The 25,700-nt window shown below is 36.4% G+C and overlaps 1 protein-coding gene across 8 annotated transcripts in view; it reads left to right on the top strand.

Annotated features, from left to right (window-relative positions):
- sv (paired box protein shaven) overlaps window positions 1–25,700 on the top strand; it is a 185,126-nt gene that overhangs the window by 54,949 nt on the left and 104,477 nt on the right. For 3 of the 8 annotated variants that reach the window (XM_074102573.1, XM_074102572.1, XM_074102566.1), the window contains exons 1-2: window positions 9,547–9,970; window positions 10,619–10,675. The exons of 4 other annotated variants lie outside the window; for them this stretch is intronic. In XM_074102573.1, coding sequence (XP_073958674.1) covers window positions 9,811–9,970; window positions 10,619–10,675 — 217 coding nt within the window. In that variant the 5' untranslated portion in view covers window positions 9,547–9,810. Of the gene's footprint in view, window positions 1–9,546; window positions 9,971–10,618; window positions 10,676–25,700 lie in introns of those variants that run through there. One more of the 8 variants, XM_074102570.1, reaches the window with a different exon arrangement.

The following is a 25,700-nucleotide window of genomic DNA, read 5'->3' as shown; positions in this document are numbered from 1 at the left end:
GTAGATTGATTTTAAAGATAATTGTTTGTCGAGTTGGGAATACTTATTGGTTGTTTCTTGATTATATAAACTCTGTGATACGTTGTTTGTTGTCACGTGAAATATTAGGAACTAATCACAGAGAGGTAAAAAGAGCCTTAATTGTATTATTTGTCACTTTCATCGAAAATTTCTTAATATTTTTTTTTTATTCGACTGGATGGCAAACGAGCAAGTGGGTCTCCCGATGGCAAGAGATCACCACCGCCCATAAACATCTGCAACACCAGGGGTATCGCAGATGCGTTGCCAACCTAAAGGCCCAAATGGGATACCTCAAGTGCCAGTAATTTCACCGGCTGTCTTACTCTCCACGCCGAAACACAACAGTGTAAGCACTGCTGCTTCACGGCAGAATTAGTTAATTTAAACAAGAATTACAAAAAATGGAAATTATAAGGAAAGAAGTTATCAGTAGTGACAGTGCGGGTCGTTGACCTTACGAGTAATTAACCGATTGTATTACAATAGAGCAAAAACAGGCAATGATTAACAATTATACCTCGTCAATGACAATATGAACGGTTCACATCTTCCTACTTGTGACTGTCTGTTTGTTTACTCACACCACACGGCGTGTTTAACGAAACAGTAGTGTACAAGGGTCAGTTAAAATAAAAAGTAATGGTTAGATTTTTCGCAACGTATGAAGGTGTATTTAGATTGCCAAAAGCAGCTTAAACAACGTATGTGGATTTAAAAAAATTGCAATATCTCGTAAGAAGTCCTTGAAAATGATCGACGTCTAGTTCGAAATGTGGCAGGCAACTTGGGAAAGCTTGACTGTAAACTTATAAGTGATGCGGTTAAAAATATCGATAGGGTTTGGTTAAGCCACTCTATTATGTTAACCTGAGGCGTATTCTGGGGATAAGTATTCAGAATAATTTGGGAGACGTTAGCAAGGCTAACCATACTGGACGATAATTAAACCAGTATTAGAGTTTTTTTTAACGTAGCAAATTAAAAAGTATCAAATTATTTACTAAGTGCATGGTCACTGTTATTAAAGTGTGGGTTTTGCTAAATACGATTGTGAACCATTATCAATTACTAAGGGTGTATGTAGGGTTGGCTTGCTTACGTCTCCTAAATCACCCAGTGTATCAGCTATATTCTAAAAGTCTGCTCCACGGAACCCTAGCTGAACGCAGTACCTAATGATTCCCGCACTTTAGACTATTGAAAAAATGACTATCTCTTGCCCCCCATAGCCACACTAGATAAAAGTAAACAAGCCTGATAATGAACTAACCTAGAACTCTGAGCCACAGTTCACACGCGTCCGTGGGAGCGAGTAAACAATAGTTACGTATATTATGTCACAGGTGGGCGCGAAAGGAAAAATGCTTTTACTTGCACTTAAAGCTTCCGATGGCAAGAGCTTCAGATGTAGGAAATGATATTGGAAGAGTTTTAGTAGATGATTGTGCAAGAACTTATATCGCCGTGGATACCACTACAATAGGTATATCAGTTTAGTAATGCGCCATTACAACGGAAATAGTTCTTTATGTAGACGATTTTTTCAATGAATAAGTTAGAACCTTACTTACTGAGTGAAATGGAGAAACCAGTTAATAGGATAACAGTCCTAAGTGTTGGAAGAAACTCAAACGAAAAGTCTTTCTTGCGTTTTATGTTGTGACGAAAGTCTTAAAGTGTACCTTGTAAAACAAAGAAAGTAAGAAAAGAAGGAAAAGGAATTGTTTTAACTTCATACGAAACAGAATAACCTAGACTCATCGATGGTAGATTTAAATGGTGGAGTAGAAAGCTGAAATTTCACAGTGAGATTCTCACTGTAAATCAGTTTTTATTTTGTAAAGATAACCTTTTTGATAATAATATAGGCTTGTAATTATGATAGATTTTACAAAATTCCTACATACATTTCTGTGATGGGCGCAAAGCCGCAGGCATAAGATAAGTAGTTTTAATTATATGAAGCTGTAGCTCTTGATTCTATGACTGTTGTCAAAACAAAATGACTAACTTTGTAATTGGACAGGGAAATTAAATTATCACACCCCACTAATAAAAATCAACAAACCTGTACAGCAATGTACATTAACACGATTATAAGTAAAACAGGCATTAATTATCACTAACCGACAATTTTAGTCACGCAATGACTGACTGACGGAATGTAGGGGTAGAGTCAAAATGACCAATTACCATTTTTTATTGGTAAGGTTTACCATTTGTTTTAGTCGCAAATGTGAAGTGAAGTGAGAATGGAGTGAGTATTAAAGTGTGAAGTATTTAGTGTGTAACAGAATGCGAATAATGCAAATCAATGTGTAAATTATTGAGCGACGAGCGAGGTTTAACTAACAATATCATCTGACGTCGTTTGATACAAATACGAAATGTGTGTTAAGTTAAAAATAAAGTGATGGAGACTACTGGTATTGCGAATGTACGTGTATAGTCAGTATCAAATTTTATCAATTTTTTTGTAAGTAGGGTGCAAAAGGCTTGTTGCTTATAATAATATGATGTTTGTAACTAGTATATTTTGATCTTCTAGTTCATCAGCAATTGTAAAAGTAGGTACTTAGTTGAAATTGCTGTTGCTTCTTTTATTATATGATGTCCTTTTACTATCCTTGTATATATAGCAAAGATATAGCAAAGAGTTAAAACATATTGACGGCCATATCTGGTCTGTACATATCGTCAACTCACGGATCGACTTTGCTTCGAGAACGCATAGTTCCCAGTTCCAACCTGGGGTTAGAACAGAGGGTAGCTTCCAATTACACTCCAAGCCTGCGCGGGGGCAGCGCAAATCTACCGTAAAATTGGTATTGTTTACAAAATAAGTCATTTCTAGTATTCGCTTCACGGCTGACTGGTGATTGGCAGCGAATTATTAAGTTTAGGTATTGTTTTTTCAATATTAGAAATCATTGGATAGAGTTAAGGTATTTGTAGTGTTTTTTTATCTATTTTGCAATAATAGTCTTGATTGCATTTATACTGAGCTTCCATAGAATCGAAGATTTGCCGAATCTGATGAGCCATTTTAGGAGATACCTACCGACATTTTATCCCGTTCATGTTATATATTAACAATATAATTTATTTATTATTTATTTTATTTATCAATAGAAAATTACATTATAATTAATTCACCTGTTCAACGCGGAAGGTAAAAAAGTCATGCATTCTAGCCTCCTTTGCCTCATATGAAATCAATAACGCAGATTAAATTTCTTCCTGTCCCGAGAAAGTTTCAAATAATACCTGATTGATATCCCTTCTCAATATTATGCAAAATATCAACTTTCTATAAGCCAAGGCCAATCAACTATTTTACCGACACTTTGGGCGTCTCCTGCGTTACCAAAATTGTCTCTGGCGTTACCAAAAAATCGTACTTCCAACAAGATATTTCACGGTTTAATAGGTTGAACTTTCGTAGGTATGGTATTCATGTACACCATCTATTAAGTTACAGAAAAAACATGTTTACTTACAAAAATCTGCAATTGTTCGAAAAATGTCGCGAATAAATGTAGTGTGGGTAAAAAAGTTGATTAAATGTAGTGTGGGTAAAAAAATTGAATTAGATATTAATAAGTTAGCCAGGCTATTCGTTGTAAATTATATAAAAATGATGACTGTAGACATAGTAAAAATTCTAGAACAAATACTAGAGTCTAAATATAGACGAGTCCTTGAAAACCTGCTGTATCTAATAACAAATATAAAGCGCGTCCGTGCCTGTGGCGACGTGTTTATCGGCTCTACCTTAATGGGTAGGGTGACCATGACTAGCCAACGTTTATGAGACATTCTCTTCTCCAAACCTACTTCAATTCTGGGTGTATTCTTTCCGGACTAGTGCTTTCCGCATTCACTTCTTATTTTAACGTGGTCATAAGTCCATTGTATTGGTTGCCTTTAGATAGAATTGGCTCGTTGAAGTGGGTATAGGCAAGCCAAACCTATAGCACGGAGAACAGATGGCTGTTGGGGCCGAAAAGTTCTCAACTGGAGACCGTGGATCGGAGCTTGATGATGATGACGATAATAGGTTGCTTTCTTGAAAATTGACTCTAGGCCTCTCTTCAAGCACCCTTTTGCCTTACATGTGGTTAACTGTGATTGAATCTACGACATATTTTAGATATAACTGCGTGACCGAGCTTCATTCGGGCTAAAACTCGAGAGCACGCGTTTTCCTAGTGATAAGACCAAGCTCCTTCCTACTTAGACCTCCGACCTCCGACCTCCGACCTAGATCCTTTGCTTGGCCCCAAAACCCGCGCCATTTTTGTGATTCTCAAAATTCTTACTAATATTACACAAAAGTAACTTCTTCTGTCTGTCTTACTTTCCTCTTTCAATCTTTAACCGATAATTCCAAACATATCCTAAATTTTCACCTCACCAAATTGTCACCCTAACTCTAATTACCAATTCCTTTGTGAACCATTTCGTTAGTAAGCGTTTGTTTTAACTCGGGTCCGTTTTTTCGCCGAATACGCCGCCATTTTGTATTTTCAATTAAGTCGAATGAATTTCAAGGTCGAAGTGAATCATCGGGCATAGAATTTGACAGCAAAGATTGTTTGAAGACGAGTTTATTAGTTATTACTAATTCATTCTTTTTCTAAAACTAGATACTAAACAATGTAAACGCTATAGCTCTGTTTTTGAATTTAAGTCCTACCGCTGCGCACAGGGCTCATCTCAGAATCAGAGGACTTGGGCCGTTAGTTCCCACGCGGGGCTAGATTGGATTGAGAACCTGACACCCACCATTGAATTGCTTCGCAGGTTTATGCCTCACAATGTTTTTCTTCGCCGTAAAACTCGTGGTAATTCGTAGGTACACGAATTTTGAAAAACTCAGATGCGAACCCGGGTTTAAGCCCACGATCCTCTGGTTGAGAGGTCATACTAGGTCGAATCACCTACCATAGCTTTACATGTCTCAAATCACATCCTGTATACATATCACAAATCATTAGTAAGTAGTTTAAAAACAAAAACAAGTTTAGCAGTTAACGACGGACCGTGTGACCGACGGACTGACATCACACCCAGAGCTAACTATACTTTGATTATAAATATTAGTGGGTAAAAAAGGTGTGACAGGTAGTCATGGGTTAAGAGTTAAGAGACATAGGTTGTCTAATTTAAAATAAACTATTTTTATCTAGTCTTATGAGTATGACTTACTACTCATAGTTGAATTGAAATTTCCGCGGGTTTTCGCAAATTATACATCGTCTTTATTATTTTCGGGATTTCGATCCAAACTTCATCCAAATCCGTTCAGTCATCCTTCGTAAACTCGAACCAAGAATAAGGTACAAATCAATAGCATGAATATTTTTTGAATGTACTAATAAAAACTGGCCAAGAGCGTGTCGAACACGCCCAAAATAGGGTTCCGTAGCCATTACGAAAAAAATAAGTAATATTTACTCATAAACTACTAATAATTCTCAAGCAAACTTAGCTGTTATAGTTTTCCTTGAAAGTTTGATATACTTACTACCATCCTGAATTTTTTTCAAATTTTTCTACCCACCAGTTCAGATTTTAGAGGGGGCGGGGGGGGGCGCTCGATTTTAATGAAAATTATTTATTTATTTCACTGTAAAGTCATGTACATTAAAATAGGATGCTACAGTTAGGTACATAAGTCAGTCCATGACGCCCTGCAAGGTCACACAATAATAATAAAAACTAAATTAAATTAAACATTAGGTACATTGTATCACATTCACATTGAATGAGCACTTTAAAGTTGAATATTTCGCAAACATATCACTGAATCGAAAAATCGTCTTAGCAAACCCCTAATGGTTTTAAATGTATACCTATCCAACGATACCCCACACTATAGTGTTGGATGAGAAATAAAAAAATCACCCCCACGTTACGTCCATATTTTTGATTTTTTTTAATGTACCTACCATTTTGTCGCCATAGTTTACATATATATGCAAAATAACAGCTTTCTAGCATTGATAGTCCCTCAGCAAAGCCGCAGACGGACAGACAGACATGGCGAAACTATAAGGGTTCCGTTTTGACATTTTGGCTCCGGAACCCTAAAAAAAAGTGTTTTATGTTATAAAAAATCAAACAACATGTTGATACATCTAGACATTTTAAATAGTAGATATTTAGTATTAGTGAGTGCCTAAAAGAAAACGTAATAAGATATAACTTTAGTTTGAGACTTGTTGCTATGGAGGAACGGGGCTTCCTGTCATAGGTTTGCATACCCACTAGGAAGTTCCAATCATCATCATCATCATCCCAGCCTATATACGTCCCACTGCTGGCACAGGCCTCCTCTCAGATCGAGAGGGCTTGGGCCATAGTTCCCACGCGGGCCAGTGCGGATTGGGAACTTCACACGCACCATTGAATCGCTTCGCAGGTTTGTGCAGGTTTCCTCACGATGTTTTCCTTCACCGCAAAGCTCGTGGTAAAATTTCAAATGTAATTCCGCACATGAATTTCGAAAAACTCAGAGGTGCGAGCCGGGGTTCGAACCCACGACCCTCTGCTTGAGAGGCGATAGGTCAAACCACTAGGCCACCACGGCTTCGTGGTTCCAATCACTGATATCAAATAGACTTAAGTTTAAAGAAAAAAAATAGATATCACAATTTTTTTTAAATGCCTTTTAATTAATAATTATCGTATCTAATCAAAGCTAAGTATGATTTTATGTGTTTACAAAAATTTTGCACAAACAAAGAACTCTCTAAACTTAAACTAAAACCTGTAATAAATACAGACCCTATAATTTCAGGGCACTGACCAGCCCAGCAGTGGTACTCAAAACCGACTTTACAAAAAGGTTACTTCAAGGCTATGGGAACTGTGTACAATGGGGGTATGCGCGAGATTACGGTCTCAAGACAGCGCTGTCTTCGGAATTCATTTGAAAAAAGAAATTGTTGCTACAGCGTAAAGCTTGAACGTTAGATGTTGTTTAGTTTTAAATTGAATAATATCAACTTTAATAATAATAATGATTTATTTTCAAACAATCCGTTCATTCATACCGAGGCTTTATTATATCTTCAACGATTTGACAGTAATCAGTAATCAGTCATTTATTTCTAAAACATGGTACAAACAAGATGGTTTACATACAATTTTAAAGTGCGACAATTTTTTGACAGAAAGCATGCATAATACTTTATATTCACACAAACATAAATAAACACACACAAACAAACACAGACAAATAAGGTTTTACTCGCATTACATTAGCCATACTTACATTTTTGTCTCAAATTAATTTAAATTTTTAAGCTTTACTTGTTGAATGCTGGAATGAAACGATATATTATATTATATTAGCAATAGCAAATATTTTTTTGTTTTTATTCACAATACGAAACATATAATAAATGATATTAAACCACGATAATCTCAAAAACGGCTCAAAAACAATAATGTTTGTTTTCACTAATAGGTACTCGTAAATATGTTTTTTTAACAACCTCCACAAAATTTACATCATATAAATTCGTAAAGAAAACAATAACACATTAGACTAACCTTTACATTGTCACAGTAATTTATTTATTTGATCGTATCTTCGGATTTATCCGCGGCCCGCCCATGTGTATCCGGTTCTCACATAATTTTCACACGTGCCCGTCGATCGCTATCTCTTGTGTGATCATTCATATTGCATGTACATATATTATGTATTATGTTGTTAGATTATGTTCAAGGATCGTTTCGGTCGGTCATTGGTCGGTCAAAGTAAACCTATAGGTAGGTTGTTGTACTTTAGCTAGTATCCATAGTACAGTCAACGTCAAATATAAGTGATAATTTCTGCACCTTGTCGCTTTCAGTCGTTACACAATTTCGTATGGCTTTTCAAACATGACGTTAAAGTGACAAGGTACAAAAGTGATCACTTATTTATGACGTTGACTGTACTACTACATTAATAGTACTACTAGCATACAATATTAACTTTGGAGTGTGCAAAAATATCTAAATCGTATTGATGTATCAGTTATTGATATTATGACTGTACAAGCTTTGCTTAGTTTGGGACTAGGTCAATTGGTGTCAAGGTTGCAGCACGGATTGCTGAGGACCTGGGTTCGATTCCCAGCGCTGGTCTCTTTTTCCGGTTTTTCTGTGCATCCATGTCTCAGTTTGTATTTTCGATATTTATGTATTTGTCAACCCGTTTAGTATAAAGAAGCAACAAACAAGCACACACACACATACAAACTTTCACATTTATAATATTAGTAGGAGTATATGATACAGAAGTATGTCCGAGCCCCACAAAGCGGCGCTTGCGCAGTAAATCACCGCTTCCGTTGGACATGTGAATGTATTATTTAAAATAGAACTCTTGGGTTCGTGCCCTGCTGTCCATTGTTCGTATGCGGCGTGGAGTTAGGAAGAGATGAGTTGAAAATCAAAATTAAAAGTTTATTTTGCATTAAAAGTAGCAAAATAAAAATCTAATAGTATTTTTTCTTTAAGTTACCTCCCCTGCATGTAAAGTATTTTTACTTGTCTAAACCCATAGAGTAGGGTATCGCAGTATTGGTCTTTCAAAAACATGATATGTTTGATTTAATATTTTTACTGTTCAGGGATATCTTTCCATAATATCAATCTTTAAAGTACTCATTTTTGTTAGTCCTACGCCTCAAATAGCCAAGCCGTGGGCTTGAAAAATCTAAAAAAATATTACGATGAAATATTTTATTAATCAATTAAGAATAAACTAAATACAACGGTAGCTTATTTAATGAGCAATAATGAAATGAGTTAAAAACGAAAAGTAACTTTATAATTATTGTAATTTGAAACTAGTAGGTACTCTCAGTTTTACCAAAGGTATTAAAATATTTTTTTTGTTTAATGCTATAGGTCATAACCATGTGAGCTTTCGCTTAGCTTCGTACCTTCACGTTTTGACCTATCCCAAGCTTCTTAAGCTTTTGCTTACAAAAGTTGCATATTCAAAATGTATTCTAGTATTCACTGAGCAGATATATGGTCAAATATGAGAGACTATTTATAGTCACAAGTCCACCTTTATAATGTGGAGCATTGGTATTATAAATAGCTTATTCTTACTTTTATATCATAAAATTTGCACAAATAATTTTAACAGGTAATTAAGCAAGTTTGATTAATAGAGTTCAGATGACAACCAATAATCTAATACGCTCAACAATAACTGTCTTTAAAATGTTTTATTTTCAACAAAAACTAACTATAGATACTTTATCCCACTGTAGCTGTTTTGTTCTTTATAGATATTGCTCCTACTTAACTGTTTTACAATGGGTAATCAGAGTGGAGTAACAAAACGATCATCAATGTAAACGTTATTTATTAATGCGAATTTTTAAACTCTATCGCATTGGAATAAGAAAAGACTAGGCATTTACGAAGCTTAAAATGATTGGTTTTTTCTTACTTGTTATTTTAGAAAATTCAACTCAAGAAACTTCTTTTATTGTTACAGATTCACAAAATGCTGAAACAGCAAAAGATTCGGAAGAAAATCCGGTGACGGCCGCTACTATGTGACTTAATTAAAAGCAATAACAAAATACTCCGCGGAAATTCTCTTAAAATAAAAATAGTTAAATAACAATAAAGTGCCAACAAAAGTGCATAGAGTTACGAACGCGCAGAAGTGTCCGGATTAAACATCGAACGATTAACGCAACGATAAATAGTGCCACAGCCGATTAATTTAGTTATGTGCTAGTGCTGGATTGTTTGACCACCATGGATTTACACGCGCCGCCGTTGATTGTTCATGGGTATGAGCCCCATGCCCCACTCTTGGAGGTGGAAGGCTTGGATCCTCATAGTCCTCAGCAGAAAGTCCTGATTCATGCGCCTACCCTGCAGGGTCAGGAGTTGATGGGAGATCATCGGAATGGAGGTGAGTAACAATTAACATGATGTCAGAAAGATTCACAGCTTGGTAATGGCGTTATAAGATGTCAATAAAATAAAACTAAACACAATTAAATTTATTTTCATAAGAAACATCTTATTCGATTATATTTGTCGTGTTGTGTAACGTCTTGTGTGTGTTTTTAAGGTTTCGTGAAGAAAACCTGGCATGTAGTTTCGCCATTTCCGTCCGCCCGTTTGTGGCTTAGTTAAGTTAGAGACTAAAGTTTTTCATTCAAAATATATAATTACTATATTTTTCACCCTACCCTAACAATTTTCGTATAGAAAGAAAAAAAACAACTTAAACCTATACCTACAAACTAAGGCTTAATCATCTAAACTATATTAAACTAAGCTATACTACATTACACTAAAGTCATCCGCAACATGCGTTGTCATAAAGACACAAAGACACATAGAGACTAAAGTGCTAGAAAGTTGTAATTTTGCAAGCATGGGTAACCTAGTGCGTAAGGGTAGCGAAGTAACACATGAAGTGGGGATGTTTTTTTTCGATTCGCAAAATTCCATTTGCAAAAAACTAACAAGGTTGCACAATCTGATGGGTAATATTTGTCAGTAAATTTATGTTTTGCTTATGTGGAGAGCAGATGTGTCTGACCTAACGTAGAGTTTGACTTCACAGATGAGCAGTACCACGCACACAGCAGCAACCAGAGCGGCGATGGTGAGTACAAACAACATTATAATGCCTAATGGTTTTGCCATCGTATTTTATTGGAAAAGTTTGTATTTATCGTACCTCAACTAGCTTCAGTACCTATCGTACAGTTGTTTTAACATTTCATTCAGACTAATAAATTTCCTTGTTAATGGATATGAAAATGTTACTATTTTAATGCAATAATTGATTGACACTAGGTGCCGTCGTATTCAAATTTTTCCTGATGGGAACATTAATTAGTACTTTACAGTCATGAATCATTAGGCCTGGTTCACATTATTCCAGTGAAATCGTTCCAGTGGCATGACACTGCGGTGCTCGATCGGTCTCGTACGACTCGTTAGTATTGTGAGCGCGCAATGTATATGGAATAATGTGAACCTTACACAAGACCTTACAGCAATTTTCAACCTTCATAAGGTTTCGTCTTAGTTTTCAAAAACGGAGTGCATGTAGGATCACTTTGTTGTCCATCTGTCTGTCAAGATCTTTCTTTTTCGGAACGCGTGGAAGTATGAAACTTAAATTAATACTATCTAATATTCAGGTCTGCTAACTCGTATACTTAAAATACCTACTTACTAGTGATGGTCCCCGGACCACTTATTGGGCAGTGACTTTTGTGTAAGTTATTTGTCGTGATATATCATTAACTTCGTGTGATTTTATTTCTTGTTTCGTAGGAGTAGCTGTGATTTGGTTTTAAATAGAGAATCACCAATAAACTGACTTATTGTTTATGAAACAAAAGCCGATTCTTCCATAGATCCTGTCTGTATAGAAATATAAATATTTATTGCATAAACTGTGAGGAGTGTACGAAGTCACATGTACAAAGTATCAACAGTTACCCGTTTCGGGCGTACAGTATGTTCAGATAGATTTATATATAACTTGAACTATACATTATAATGTCAATTTCTTGTAGGGAAAATAATATTACCTACAACTCATAATTAATGATCTCTAAAGAACTCATTTAAATTATAAACGTCAATTATTTTCCAACTCAATTGACTACTTAACAGTTCATTTATTTTGAAGCAACTAAAAATCAATTTTACAATTAACTGATAAATAATCTGGTTTTCAGGACTGAAATTGAATGTTTTTACTAAATCCGTGTGAACAACACTTAATTAAAAAATTATATTCGTTCCTTTAATGATTTGCCGAGTCTGAACATTCATAGTTCTGCGCCAATTAGCAACCTTACTAAATTCAGTGAGATTGTAATTATGCAACAATTACGTAGATTTAGTTGCAATTACTTTAGTTGTTTTGGTCAAAAAGTTTTCCGTTGCTCTGTTCTCCAATAAATATAACTATGGAGCTTGCATTGCCACGTTCCAGCATGAACAATGAGACCACCTGTTCTAGCTATTTCACCAACGTGACAATTGTCCGTGACATATGTCGAGCAACAATCAGTTCTTTTTGTCTTTTCATTTCTCAAAGAGCCGAAAACGCATCCGTAACTCAGCTGATGTTATGAATGTCCAAAGGCGGCGGTAATTGCTGAACTCTCATTGAGTTCGAAACGCGTTTGCGTAGTGGTGCTGTGGTGTTCATAGTTGGGTTTGTGTGATGTGTGTGTGTTCTTACAATGTGAAGGCGGAGGACCCGCATAAACACGCATTTATTGTATTCTATAGACGTGTAGCCATCGTAAGGTCGCCGGTAAGCAAAGTAATTGTTTATAATTCAGATGGTGATGATCTAAGCAAGCATAAGTAGGGACAACTCGCCAGTAGCAATAACGACAGTATTGTAGATCATTGTTGTTAACACGTTCGTTATACAACGTTTATTGCGCGGGAGTGTAAATGTCGGTAAAGTTGGGGCATCATTGCTAGCGGAGAAGTCGCTTCCTAAGCGTAAATTTTAAAAAGTATAATGACAGCCAATGTTTTTTTTGTATGTACAGTCACCAGCACCAATATGTGACACAACAAGCGTGCATAAATATCTGATACGACTCTATTTTTAGGGCCGGAAGGATGTGTCAGATATTTTGGAATGCTCGGCTGTGGCAGATTTAATGCTGGTGACTGTACAGGGGTGTCAATTCAATTGGGTCAGTATGGAGAAGTCAAACTATGAGAAATAAAGAAATCTGTTCCAATGGGGCGTTGATTTTAGATTTCATGAAAATATCATTTTTTTTAATCCGTCGTCATAATTAATCGTAAATAGAAACTGGTCAAAATACCGTTAAGTAATCACATGTTATTACCTATAAAAAGTTGATCCTGTGACTATAAAGACCCAAGTTTGCTATTAAATCTTGTGTCGAAATGAGACATAAATACCCACAATTTAAAATATTGAATAATTTCGTCATTAGTAAAGTCCATTAATATGAATTACTTATCTGAAGAGACAACTTATGCTTACTGGGCTATTTAAAATGGGAACCCATTTGGGTGCATGTGCCAATTTATTTAAAAATGGAACATTAATTTTTTGTTCTCTTGGGCTCAATAAAAAGAGCGTTAATTTTCAAAACAATACAATGTAAAATAAATACAGGTATCCCACTATGTGTAATATAACTAGAAGATATCTACTTGTAAATTACAAAAGTTGAAGTCCTAACATTTGACTACCGGATTGCTCAGTGGTTAGAGATCCTGACTACGAAGCTTGAAATCCTGAGTTCGATCCACGATCGGGGCAGATATTTGCATGAAAAATACGAATGTCGAAGTATTCTGGCAAAACAGAATAAGTGCAAAATTTTAAAAAAAATAGTTACATACATAGGCATACTCAATTTTTTCTGCTTTATTTATCTAGCGAAACCGTATAGGTAAATAAATATTGTGCACTTATCCGGTTCTGCCAGAATACCCTCGATGTTTTTTCTTGAGTGTTGGATGTTTAATATGTATCTATTTAAATATGTTTATCTGTTGCTATTGTCACGCCTGTGGACGAACATGTCGCTCTCGCATCGGTCTAGTCAGCCACTAAAGACTTTGTGCACAAACAATACGCCAAAATTGGTCTGGAACAGACGCGTAGGCCTGATTGATTGATTGATATGTTGCGTAGTACCCATAGCACAAGCTTCGCTTACTTTGAGACTAGGTGGATTCGTGTCAATCCCATGACATTTTATTTACGTATTTAATATGAAATTCACAAAAATCGCTAACACACAGCCCATGCGCAAGCGCCGAACTAATTTCACAGCGATTAGAGCAAGTGTACTCGCACAAAAACTGGCCATTCACTGCTCTCGGGAAAGTACTCAATGAATCTCTATATTTGTGGACCGGTTTTGGGTTTTTTAGAACCCTTATGGTGTGACACGGCCAGGCCATCGTGCTTGGGTTTGAAGGGTTATTTAACTACCATTTACCCGCAGTTTCGCTTGTATGAAGCATTAGAGAATTGTTGAATTGGGTGGTTCCCTAGGTTATAATCATTTTTTTTTTGGTCCGTCAGTTAGGATTTCAAAAAAATAATCGACAACGTATGTTTTATTTTTTCAATAAAATAATAGATGAGAAAGATGTAGCGCGTCAAAGTTCGATAGTGGGAGCCTGTGACGTCACGGCGTGCTAAAGAATGTTGCACGCCGTGACGTCACGCGGAACTAACTCGCTATAGGTATCTTCTTCATATTTTGTTTTATTGAAAAAAAAAGTACGCGTCCAATATCTTCTAATAATCTTACCTGATTGGATTAATTGGATTTTTTAAGGCAACTAGCGTTTTGTAACTTCATAATTTTATCCTGTTGGTATTTTGAGAAAATCTTTTTATAGTGCATCTTCATGACCCTTGGAATGTGTGATATACCTATCCAGTTTCTACATCAGCTAGTCAATCCTTATTAAAAAATACCTTTACTTATTATCTAGACATAAGTATATTAAGATTGGTTTTTGGAGTCTATTTGTATTTTTTATTTCAACTGGGGTTGAAAATTTTTGTTACGGTCATCCCGTAAAATCCATATCGATAATACAAACTGAAACATAGATGCACAGAAAAACCAGAAAAAGAGACCAGCGCTGGGAATCGAACCCAGGTCCTCAGCATTCCGTGCTGCGTGCTATGCCCCTACACTACCACTGGACAGGAGTACAGACACAAATTTCTCCTATGCACCACATAGCTTGTTTGTTTCTTATTTAGTCACTTAAGCAGTTACACTAAGTTCCGATGGAGTGTTGAATGAAAGTTAATCGATGAGTTCTAAAACATAAATGTCGCTAGTGTCGCTGCTTAAGTAACTAAATAAGAAACAAACAAGCTGAGATATGTGGTGCATAGGATAAATTTGTGTCTGTACTCCTGTCCAGTGGTAGTGTAGAGGTAAGTATAGCACGCAGCACGGAATACTGAGGACCTGGGTTCGATTCCCAAGGCTGGTCTCTTTTTCTAGTTTCTCTGTGCATCTATGTTTCAGTTTGTATTTTCGATTTAAGTATATTAAGCGTTGAAAATTGTTGGAGGAGCGGAGCGCCCCACCACTGGCTTTTTAGCCTAAAAGGACGCCCCAAGTACTGTAAATCTACATTTACTTATAAATATGAAATAAAGATAAAAAAAACTAGCTTTTGCCCGCGGCTTCGTCCGCATGGAATTCGTTTATCGCGCGCTGTTCCCTCGGGAACTATGCATTTTCCGGGATAAAAAGTACCTTATGTCACTCTGGCCCATAAAATATATCTGTGCTAAAAATCACATCCGTCGCTCCGATTCGCCGTGAAAGACTATCTTCATGGGATATTATTATATTTGACAAATTTTCAATCTCAAGCTCGCAGTTTTGCATTGTCTGAGTCAGTTAGTATACACACACACACACACACACACAAGTTGGTAACTTTTTACGTAAAGTACCAACTAACTTCAACAGTTTACTGTAGTAGGCTACAATATTGATAACTCACACAGCTTACCAAGGACCTCGCGGTCCCAGCAGGGCACGTCTCTGTTTTTTGCCGCCGGTTTCGCTTTCGACGCGCGTGACCGGCGCGCGCGCATTGTATACATGATCTATAGATCTACGTAATTTTTGAGAAATACTGTCAAGGTATTGGGTAATTACAGGGATTAGATAACTTGAGAAATGTTACGGAAATGAATTTAGCTTGTTTTTAGGGTTCCGTATCCAAAGTGTAAATACGGGTCCCATTACTAAGACTAGTGTCAGTATGTCAGTCACTAGGCTATCTCATGAACCGTGATAGCTGGACAGTTGAAATTTTCACAGATTATGTATTTCTGTTGCCGCTGTAACAAATATTGCTGTAATTATCCACAATCGTTTTCTTTTTTGCCAAACTTCACGTTTAAATGAGGTTCCTATAGTAATGACATAATGTCATAAAAAAAGCCGTGGTGGCCTAGCGGTTTGACCTATCGCCTCTCAAGCAGATGGTCGGGTTCGAACCCCGGCTTGCACCTCTGAGTTTTTCCAAATTCATGTGCGGGATTACATTTGAAATTTACCACGAGCTTTGCGGTGAAGGAAAACATCGTGAGGAAACCTGTACAAACCTGCGAAGCAATTCAATGGTGCGTGTGAAGTTCCCAATCCGCACTGGGCCCGCGTGGGAACTATAGCCCAAGCCCTCTTGTTCTGAGAGGAGGCCTGTGCCCAGCAGTGGGACGTATATAGGCTGGGATGATGATGATGATGAATGTCATAAAATCAAATCACACAAATTACATGAAATCATAGTAGATTATTACACCGGATAGATAAAACAAAATGTCAAACTAAAAAAAAATGCTAATATTAGGTACTTAGTATTTTAATTTTACCTTAATGACATTAACAATATAATTATGTTACAGTATAAAGCATTCCATCCAGGTTTGTAACGTGATATGCACTAAATGAATGAAATGAAATACTAAAAACAGAATAAAATTAATAATTTAAGGGGGCTCCCTTACAAACAAGAAAAGAGCGTACTCCTACCTTAAAGGCCGGCAATGCACTTGTGACTCTTCTGGTGTTGCAGGTGTCCATGGGCGACGGTAATCGCTTACCATCAGGCGAGCCGCCTGCCCGTTTTTGAGATATTGAACTTTGAAGTGACGAAGTCGGGGGTTTTTAGAACTTATTGTCGGTTAGGTTATTTCGTCTGTACTCTGTTGTACGGAGTGTCGATGCCCGGCTACGTTTAGACGCCCAGTTCAGACTTGCAAGAAAAATCGTGCAAGTTGCATTACATTGCGGGGCTCGATTGACCACTACAAACTCGTTGGCTTTACGGCCCCGCAATAATAACAATAATAAATATCACGGGACAATTCACACCAGTTGACCTAGTCCCAAAGTAAGCTTAGCAAAGCTTGTGTTATGGGTACTAAGCAACGGATAAATATAATTATATAGATACATATATTTTGAACATGAAACTACCGTGAGACTCACTCATATTAAATACTAGCCGTTGCCCGCGGCTTCGCCTCCGTTGTATTTTTTTCTTTCATAAAAACCTTCTTTTTATAATAAAAAACGCAACAAAAAAAGAATTAGCGAAATCGGTCCAGCCGTTCCCGAGTTTTGCGCTTAGCAACACATTTTACGATTCATTTTTATTTATATAGATAGATGACCCGGAAAACTCGATTTAAGACGTAAAATTAAAATAAATAAATATCATGGGACACTTGACACCAATTGACCTAGTCCCAAACTAAGCAAAGCTTGTACTATGGGTACTAGGCAACGGATAACAAACTTATATAGATAAATACATATTAAACACCCAAGACCCGAGAATAAACATTCGTGTTATTCACACAAATATCTGCACCGACACGGGAATCGAACCCGGGACCTCAAGCTTCGTAGTCAGGTTCTCAAACCACTAGGCCATCTGGTCGTCTAAATGCAATGTAATGCGGCTAGCACGATTTTTCTTGCAAGTCCAAACTCGGCTTTAAATGAGATGCTATCTGGCTCCCCTACCCCACCCGTGGTTTGACCGTGGGCATATTGCGACCGTCATTGATACCGCGACCGCAGCCACTTCCCTGGGAACTGTTTTATTGTTTACTTTTATTTCTTTTACACGTCTTACTCTTGTTAATCTTGTGAGGGGCAGGCCTTCGTTCAGCAGTGGACGTCTTCTGGCTGATGGTGATGATGATGATGACTTTGTTAATCCATACTTAATATTATAAATGCGAAAGCATGTGTTTGTATGTTTGTCCGTCTTTCACGTCGAAACGGAGCGACGGATTGACGTGATTTTTGGCATAGAGATAGTTTATGGGCCAGAGAGTGACATAGACTACTTTTTATCCAGGAAAAATGCACAGTTCCCGAGGGAACAGCGCGCGATAACCGAATTCCACGCGGGCGAAGCCGAAGGCAAAAGTAATAATAATAATTCATTTAATTCGAGTAACTTAGTGACTCATAAATAATTGTGTTAGTAAGAACTTATTAGCTAAGTATTAGTTATAATTGGAATTGGAAGCCGTGGTGGCCTAGTGGTTTGACCTATCGCCTCTCAAGCAGAGGGTTGTGGGTTCGAACCCCGGCTCGCACCTCTGAGTTTTTCGAAATTCATGTGCGGAATTACATTTGAAATTTACCACGAGCTTTGCGGTGAAGGAAAACATCGTGAGGAAACCTGCACAAACCTGCGAAGCGATTCAATGGTGCGTGCGAAGTTCCCAATCCGCACTGGGCCCGCGTGGGAACTATGGCCCAAGCCCTCTTGTTCTGAGAGGAGGCCTGTGCCCAGCAGTGGGACGTATATAGGCTGGGATGATGATTAGTTATAATTATATAATTATTTTTTTACTAAACACTTAATTTCTACGCCCATCATGCCTGTGTCACACGAACAATCACAGAATATAGTTTGTTCTAGTGACTAAGTATTGGCCCATCTATTTTTGCAATCCAGAATAAATCAATCCAGATCAAATTTACCATAAGTTTCATGCAGTCAGCAGCCGAAGTGGATGAACAGTTTTTTGAGCTTGTGTTGTGTCCCAGTGCTTGGCGAAAGCCTCCCATTTTTTTTCCACTCCACGTTCCTCACACGGTCCTCAAAGTGATCTACATACGACTCGATGCCAAGGTAATAAGAGTGTGTGTAGCAGTTTGAGCAGCTCGTTTTCTTCTGCTGCTGACTGTACTTTCCCTTGACTTTACGTCGTAGGAAATTCAAAGTAGGTACAAAGTCAAAATATTTTTACTAAAGCACGCAGCACTCAAGAATGTCAAAAATCTACCACCAGTTCGGAAAAATCTTCGTTGATAACCTAACCAACGAAAAGTTGCATAACCCCGACTTTGACACTTCAAAGTTCAATATCTCAAAAACGGCTGAATCTATTTTGATAAAGCATACCTTAGAACCATCGCCAGAAAACCTGCTTTCAAATAAAAAAACTGCATTCAAATCGGTCGATCCGTTTAAGAGCTACGGTGTCAAAGACTGACACACAAACACACAGACATACAGACACACATAGCGGTCAAACTTATTACACCCCTCTTTTTGCGTCGGGGGTTAAAAAGAGTCCGGCAAGAAACTCAAAGAGGTATGGTTTTTTATACAGATCTCGTTATTTAACCTTTTTCTTTATACTACTCGTAGTTGCATAGAAAAGTAGGTAGATCGGTAGATAAAATGTTGTCATCATGATATTTGCGTCTGTGTATAAAACAAAGTTATTTGCTAAGGAGTACACACACACACACTTGTTAACATTACAAGGTAAGCTGGAAATCAAATTAAACCATACCTGGTAACCACCTTCCTGGGATCACTCGGGCAAGCATATAATTGACGAAACCCTCGAAAAATTCCGTATTAAAAATTAAAACGTTCACGAGGCTCAAACGGCTGCTTCCTGTGGGTTGCAGGTTCGGTCTCGGACCGTGACTAATGGCAGGACTCTACCCTGAGAACTTTTTTTTATTGTAATGCTATTGAATTTATGGGTACCTAATTATATTAGTTGGTAATTCGTCACCACAGAAGAGGATGCTTTCATACTTTATTTCAACATTCGGTTAAGATTTCGACGTAATTTGAGTTTTGGTTATGTTCCAGTTTCGAAATAACAGTCACTATTTATTTATATCTTATTTTATCTATTCCTTTCCTGTATCTGTACATGAACTACTTCGCCTATCTTTTAAGTTTTCCGTTTCAAACCAGATTAGCTTAAGGGCCTTCACCTTCGTCCGCTTTTATTTTTGATGTTTACTTATGCTTTATGTATAATAAAAATTTATTGTTTTTTCAAACAGGTATGGCTAGTAGTTCCCTATTCATATTTTTGAGCAGTAAAGCTTATGTTTCAAAGAAAAAATATTTTTTCAATTTACAAAAAAAAATCGAAATGAAATGAATAAAATGTATATGTCACTAAATGGTCTTTCGAACGGTGCTAATCTTCCTTTGGGACCATTATCAGGTCATACATTAAATACAAAATAAAAATGCGCAACCGATACAATATTTATGTATGTTTATAGCTACTAAATTTTGATATATTTTTTCGAAGTCATCAATCAAGCTTAGATATACAAGATGCTTCAACAACTCAAGTGTAGAACATTAATAAAATCTAATTAATTATAACACATAATACATCATATACTACACTACATACATTATAAGATAATTAATATTAGTATTTAGCTAAATGAAGCGAATCCGATATACAATACAAGCAAGATAAAACGTTCAAGCAAGATACGCCTTTAATGTGTAGTGCTAGGGTTCACTATAGAATGTATTGTTGGAGTACAGTGGTTTGCAGTAACATCAAAATACATAATTCAATAGTCAAACCTCACCGCAATGACCGACCACGAGAGTATGGACTTGAGCTTAAATAAAACATGAACAATTTGAAAATAACTTACTTTGTAAATCGCATTGTACATTGTACTATTATTCTGAATTTATTATTAAGCGGTTTACTATTATTATATTCACTTCAGTAGGTACAGTCGAAGACCTTTTCTTAAGTAATTTCGCTAAGATTTCTTTTTCTCTGGAAATACGCAATTCACTTTCTTTGGCTGTATTTTGAATGACCTTGGACAGCGCCCTCTATTTTTGTTTTTCGGACTGCACGAAGAAGGGTTATCTTTTTCCAACGTATGTAATACCTACATGTATGTACGTCGAGTTCCTTGGTCCTCTCTGTAGCATAAATGGCTGGACAGTTTTTTGTGGAAAAAACATAGAGGGAGGTTTTTTATTGCAACAACTGAGTATCAAATGAAAGCCAATAAGCCCATTCCAAATATAATATATATGTCCTGTCTGATTCATTATCGCCCAGCCGAAACTAATGGAGCCAAAGACTGGAAATTCCTGAGATTGGAAAGAGATAAAAAACTATTTTTTTTTGTTTTTTCACGGGTCATGTGTTAGTCTTTATACTTACAAATAACTGTTTTTACTTGAGATATAAGTTTAAATAGTTATTGTGTGCCAACTCCCAACTCTGAGCGGTCCATTATCTCCAATCTCTATACGGAGCCGGTCCAATTTGTCAAACAGAGCACTTACGGCGCATTAGCGGTGTCTTTGTGCCAACAAGAGTGGGCGAGCTATTGTGCCTATGTACCTATAGTGTATCATAATTCATAGATATAACGTTACATAGGAAATATCTATCTATTGGGTTTGTATTACATTTGTAATTTCCTAAAATGTGATGGGTTGATTTCAGATTGTGTATTCGAATTTATTTCCAGGTTTTTGGTGACTGACTGTATCCGAATGGAAGCCCCGTTATTTTAACATTATAATTTACACGATCAATAAAAAAGTACTATTAGTATTTGTTATAGAAATATTTTTACGAAATTTCTATCCAGAAACTTTCAACAGAATTTTCAATTTCATATATATTTTAAGAGCTTCCCTCCTAGTAAGGAAGAATTTTTATTCAAAAGACAGTTAGTAGGTAAGTAGGTAATTAGACAGTAATAGGTAATTAACATGTTTAAATTTTACAAATTGAATTATAAACACAATGCATGAGCCTAACTCCAAATCTGACCACTGCGACCATTTCCTTACACCTGCAAGAGTAAAGTCGCTCTTTTTTGAACAACAATCAAATATGTTTGAAACTTTCTAATTAGAACGTAGGTAAATGTTTTTATACCTTTCTTTATAAAACCAAACTTTTTGAAACCTATCTTTTAGTGACCTTTCTTTTAGAAACAGAACTTTATAAAACCTTATAAATTGAAACGTAGCTTTTTGAAACCTACCTTATTGAAATGTTTGATTGGTTAAATTAATTGAGCCACTAACAAGCAAGACTATTGTTAATCGTATCTTACGACACTAACGCCATCTAGCGATATTTCACCTTTCATGTCTTGACTATGGCGGTGGAGATAACCTTACCATAAGGTAGCCCGCATGCTCATTTTCTAAAGTACCATCAATAAGTGGTCTAAGCTATCATTTTTTAACAAGTTCTTATCAAAATGAATCCCATATGTCACTAAAGTCGAACTTCCAAGTTGACAACACTATTGGCATTATTGTTTTATGACATGCAAAATAATCAACTTTAGGGTGGTAGACCACATATTTGGCTGATGGTATTACGCGATAAATCAGTCACTGGTATCTTTTAACTAATTCAGATGAGATGATGATGATATTCCCACGGGATACCTAGGAATAAAATCAAGAAATAACAACCACTGACTTCGAGCATTAATTTGGTATGAGGTAGCTGGACCTCTGGAATAACACATAAGCACTTTTTATCCCGATTTCCACGGGAATATTCAATGGGATAAAATTTTGAAATAACCACCAACACTATGCCACACTATGCTGAGCTGAGACGTTTCGCGAATTTTCGCAATGCTGTTTATATTTATTTTATGGTTATTTTATTTGTGTATTACTTTAATATGTTTTTCGAAATAGCGAATAAACGTTTCTATTTCTATTTTATTTTATTTAAATAATAACGCTGGGCTTAGAGTCATAAAATTTGGTATGTAAGTAGCTGGACGTCTAATAACACACAAGCGACATTTAACCCGGTATTCCACGATACTGGATAAAGCTACTCCTACTATATTATCAATGTGAAAATTGTGAGTGAGTGAGGTGAGTGAGTATGTTTGTTACTTCTTCCGCTGAAACGGCTAGACATATTTGGTGAAATTTGGCGGAAAGTGAGTTTATAACCTGATTAAAACATAGGATACTTTTTATCACATATTCCACGGATAAGGGATAAAATCTCGAATAACAACGCTGGGCTTAGAGTCATGAAATTCAGTAGGTATATGTAACTAGGTAGTTGGACGTCTGGAATAACGCCTATAGACACAAGATAAATACCTACATGACATTATAACAAAAATATCATCAAATAAATGTCATAAGTACACGATTATTAATACTTATAATCTCTGGAAGGGTTGGATGATTATCGTGGGAGGGAGATAGCGGTGACAAAAACGCGGAGGGCGGAGCGTGACGACACACGTTCGGATACTGCCGCCGAGGGAAATTGAGAAGAACGTTTTGACCTAAAATTAGAACAAAAATAAAAATAAATAAAATAAATAATAATTGTAATTTTTGTGACTAAAGGTTGGCGAAGCACAAATTTAAATATTAGCAGCGGTGGGCAGAAATTTAAATAATAGCATTACTACAAGAAAAAAATACGTTCTTAGATTAGAACAAAGTAATAAAAGGTTTTGATTGAAACGGGTAGTTGTGCGCCGGTATTAGTTTCGTCCGGTAGCAGAGTGGTGGCACGCAGTGCGCGTGTTTCTGTAGTCGCCGAGTCGCGTTGCTCCCAGATGAAGGGTTATTGATTAGCCCAAAACATGTCGAGCTAAACTCAATTTCAGACGTGAGTTATCCGATTTATTATCATTTAAGGTGAGCGAATCTCACGATAGTTTCATGTCCAAAATTAACTTTGCTTTGAGCTTAATAATTATGCCCATGAACTTACAAGAACGTACTTATTTTATTTGAAATGCCGATTTTTTATATTAAAGATATTATAAAGAATTTATTTTTATTAATGTTCATCACGAATTTTAAAGTTTGATTAGTATACCTACAAGTAAATAAAATATATTTGGGTATATCTTTCGTTTAAAAGCTCTTAATCTCATTTAAAACTGGATAAATAACTTATTTATTGAATCAGTCCTTATCATATTTAAGCAACGAATGTGTGTTCATGCAGCTCCTCTACCTCCACACTCTAAGGATACACACAAATCCTACTATCAACAACACCACAATACAATGATGCATTTCGACCTCAACCAGAGTTCATCATCAGAGCAACACTCCGTTTCCCATTCTATCAGATGTTAGACTCAAGGTGATAGATGTTTCATTTATATGGACCTACGCAAAGTAACGCCTGACTCAATGAATTATTTATGATCTCTGTGTAAACTGTCCTAAAACTATGTAAAATGTTTTAAACTTTCTTGATTTTCACTCATAGTTTAATACCATAAACGGGACCTGTCAGGATACACGAGTAATATTTGACATGCCTTTTAGTCTACTCGTGAGACGGCCACTCCATTGTAATCGAAACGCCGTGTGTCGTTCATCCCGTGAAAAAAAAACAGAAACAAAGGCAAGGCCGTACCATACTTTTCTCGAAGCTAGGCTATTTTCAACATGGTATTGAACAATGTCCTAAAACTAGCCCATTGGCACCCGAGGCTTATCTCACCCCACCGTGGGGGTATATCCGAACGCTCCACTTGCGCGCCGTCACGTGCCGCGCCGTATTTTGGCGCCCGCGCGCGCCGGACCGAGACGCGTCGCCAAAACGTCCGAGTGAACGGAATTGGCAATTTTGACAGTGACATGTGAAATGTAGAAAAAAAAAATCGGATAGTCAAAGGTATATTTGTAATTTCTGAGTGCGGGTTTGGATTGTGATATGTGACGTGAAAATTAGTGTCAGGAAGTGAAGGGTATTTAGCTTTGATTAGACGTATCTCATTTTTAGGTTTTTCAAGAAAATGGCTTATACTTTCTTTAAATCGGCAACAGACCAGTGACTCTCCTTGAGTTGTTAGTACTCATGGGCGGTGATGATCATTTCCCATCAGATGACCCGCTTGCTTGTTTGCTTCACTCTCATAATAAAAAACACACCTTGCTCATTAATTTACCTGTTAATTATATCTGTTAAGATCAAAAGGAACACAAATAAGACAGCATTAAAGAAAGAAAGAAAGAAAATATTTAATTGCCAACAGTACAAACAATACAAGACAACAATATAAACAATACCAAATAAAATAGTACAATACAGCACAGATCATATAAAAGGAGTTTAAAAAAAAAGAACATAACTATTAACAAATATTAACAAATTGTAATAATAAAATGTCCAAACTACATAAACAATATTAATTACTATTATTTCTAGCAATGACAAGTGTCAAAATTCAATTCCAAATAAAACATGCTAAAGTTACAAACAAAAATACAGAAAACATGATTTAAAATGTACAATCTTTGCTTTCCTACTGCAACTGAATAAAAAACTAAGCCAGTCTCATGAACACAACGTAATAAATATGTATGTATGAGTGTAATGTAAAATAATCTTGCATGTAATTCTGATACCCACGTCTACATCGAAACCTTTGTATCAAATGACAAGAACTTGCCGTGTGAACCTACCTAATAAACAAGTTTAATAAATGAATCAAATAACTAAGCCAAAGCTAGAAACCATGTTTCTACAATAAAAATAAAAAATACAAAAAAGTATCCAAAAGTAGGTACATACAGAGTAAAATTTGCAGATGGTTCTGGAGTTTTGAAGTTCGCAACTAGACCTGGGGTCGTGTGGAAGCTAAAACTCGAGCTCTATTTTTTAAAAGGTGGCAGCAGTGGCACTAAAAAAGAAGTTTTAAAATTAAACCTGAATAATGTCAGCAGATGTGTTACTTTGACTGAACACCGCTGTATAGGTTTTTGTAAGACTTTTTGACTGTGTGACAATTTTTCTCATATTTCGATCGACA

Source organism: Choristoneura fumiferana, chromosome 19, assembly GCF_025370935.1.
Source record: "Choristoneura fumiferana chromosome 19, NRCan_CFum_1, whole genome shotgun sequence".
Classification (NCBI taxonomy): domain Eukaryota; kingdom Metazoa; phylum Arthropoda; class Insecta; order Lepidoptera; family Tortricidae; genus Choristoneura; species Choristoneura fumiferana.
This window is presented reverse-complemented; position numbering and strand designations above follow the sequence as displayed.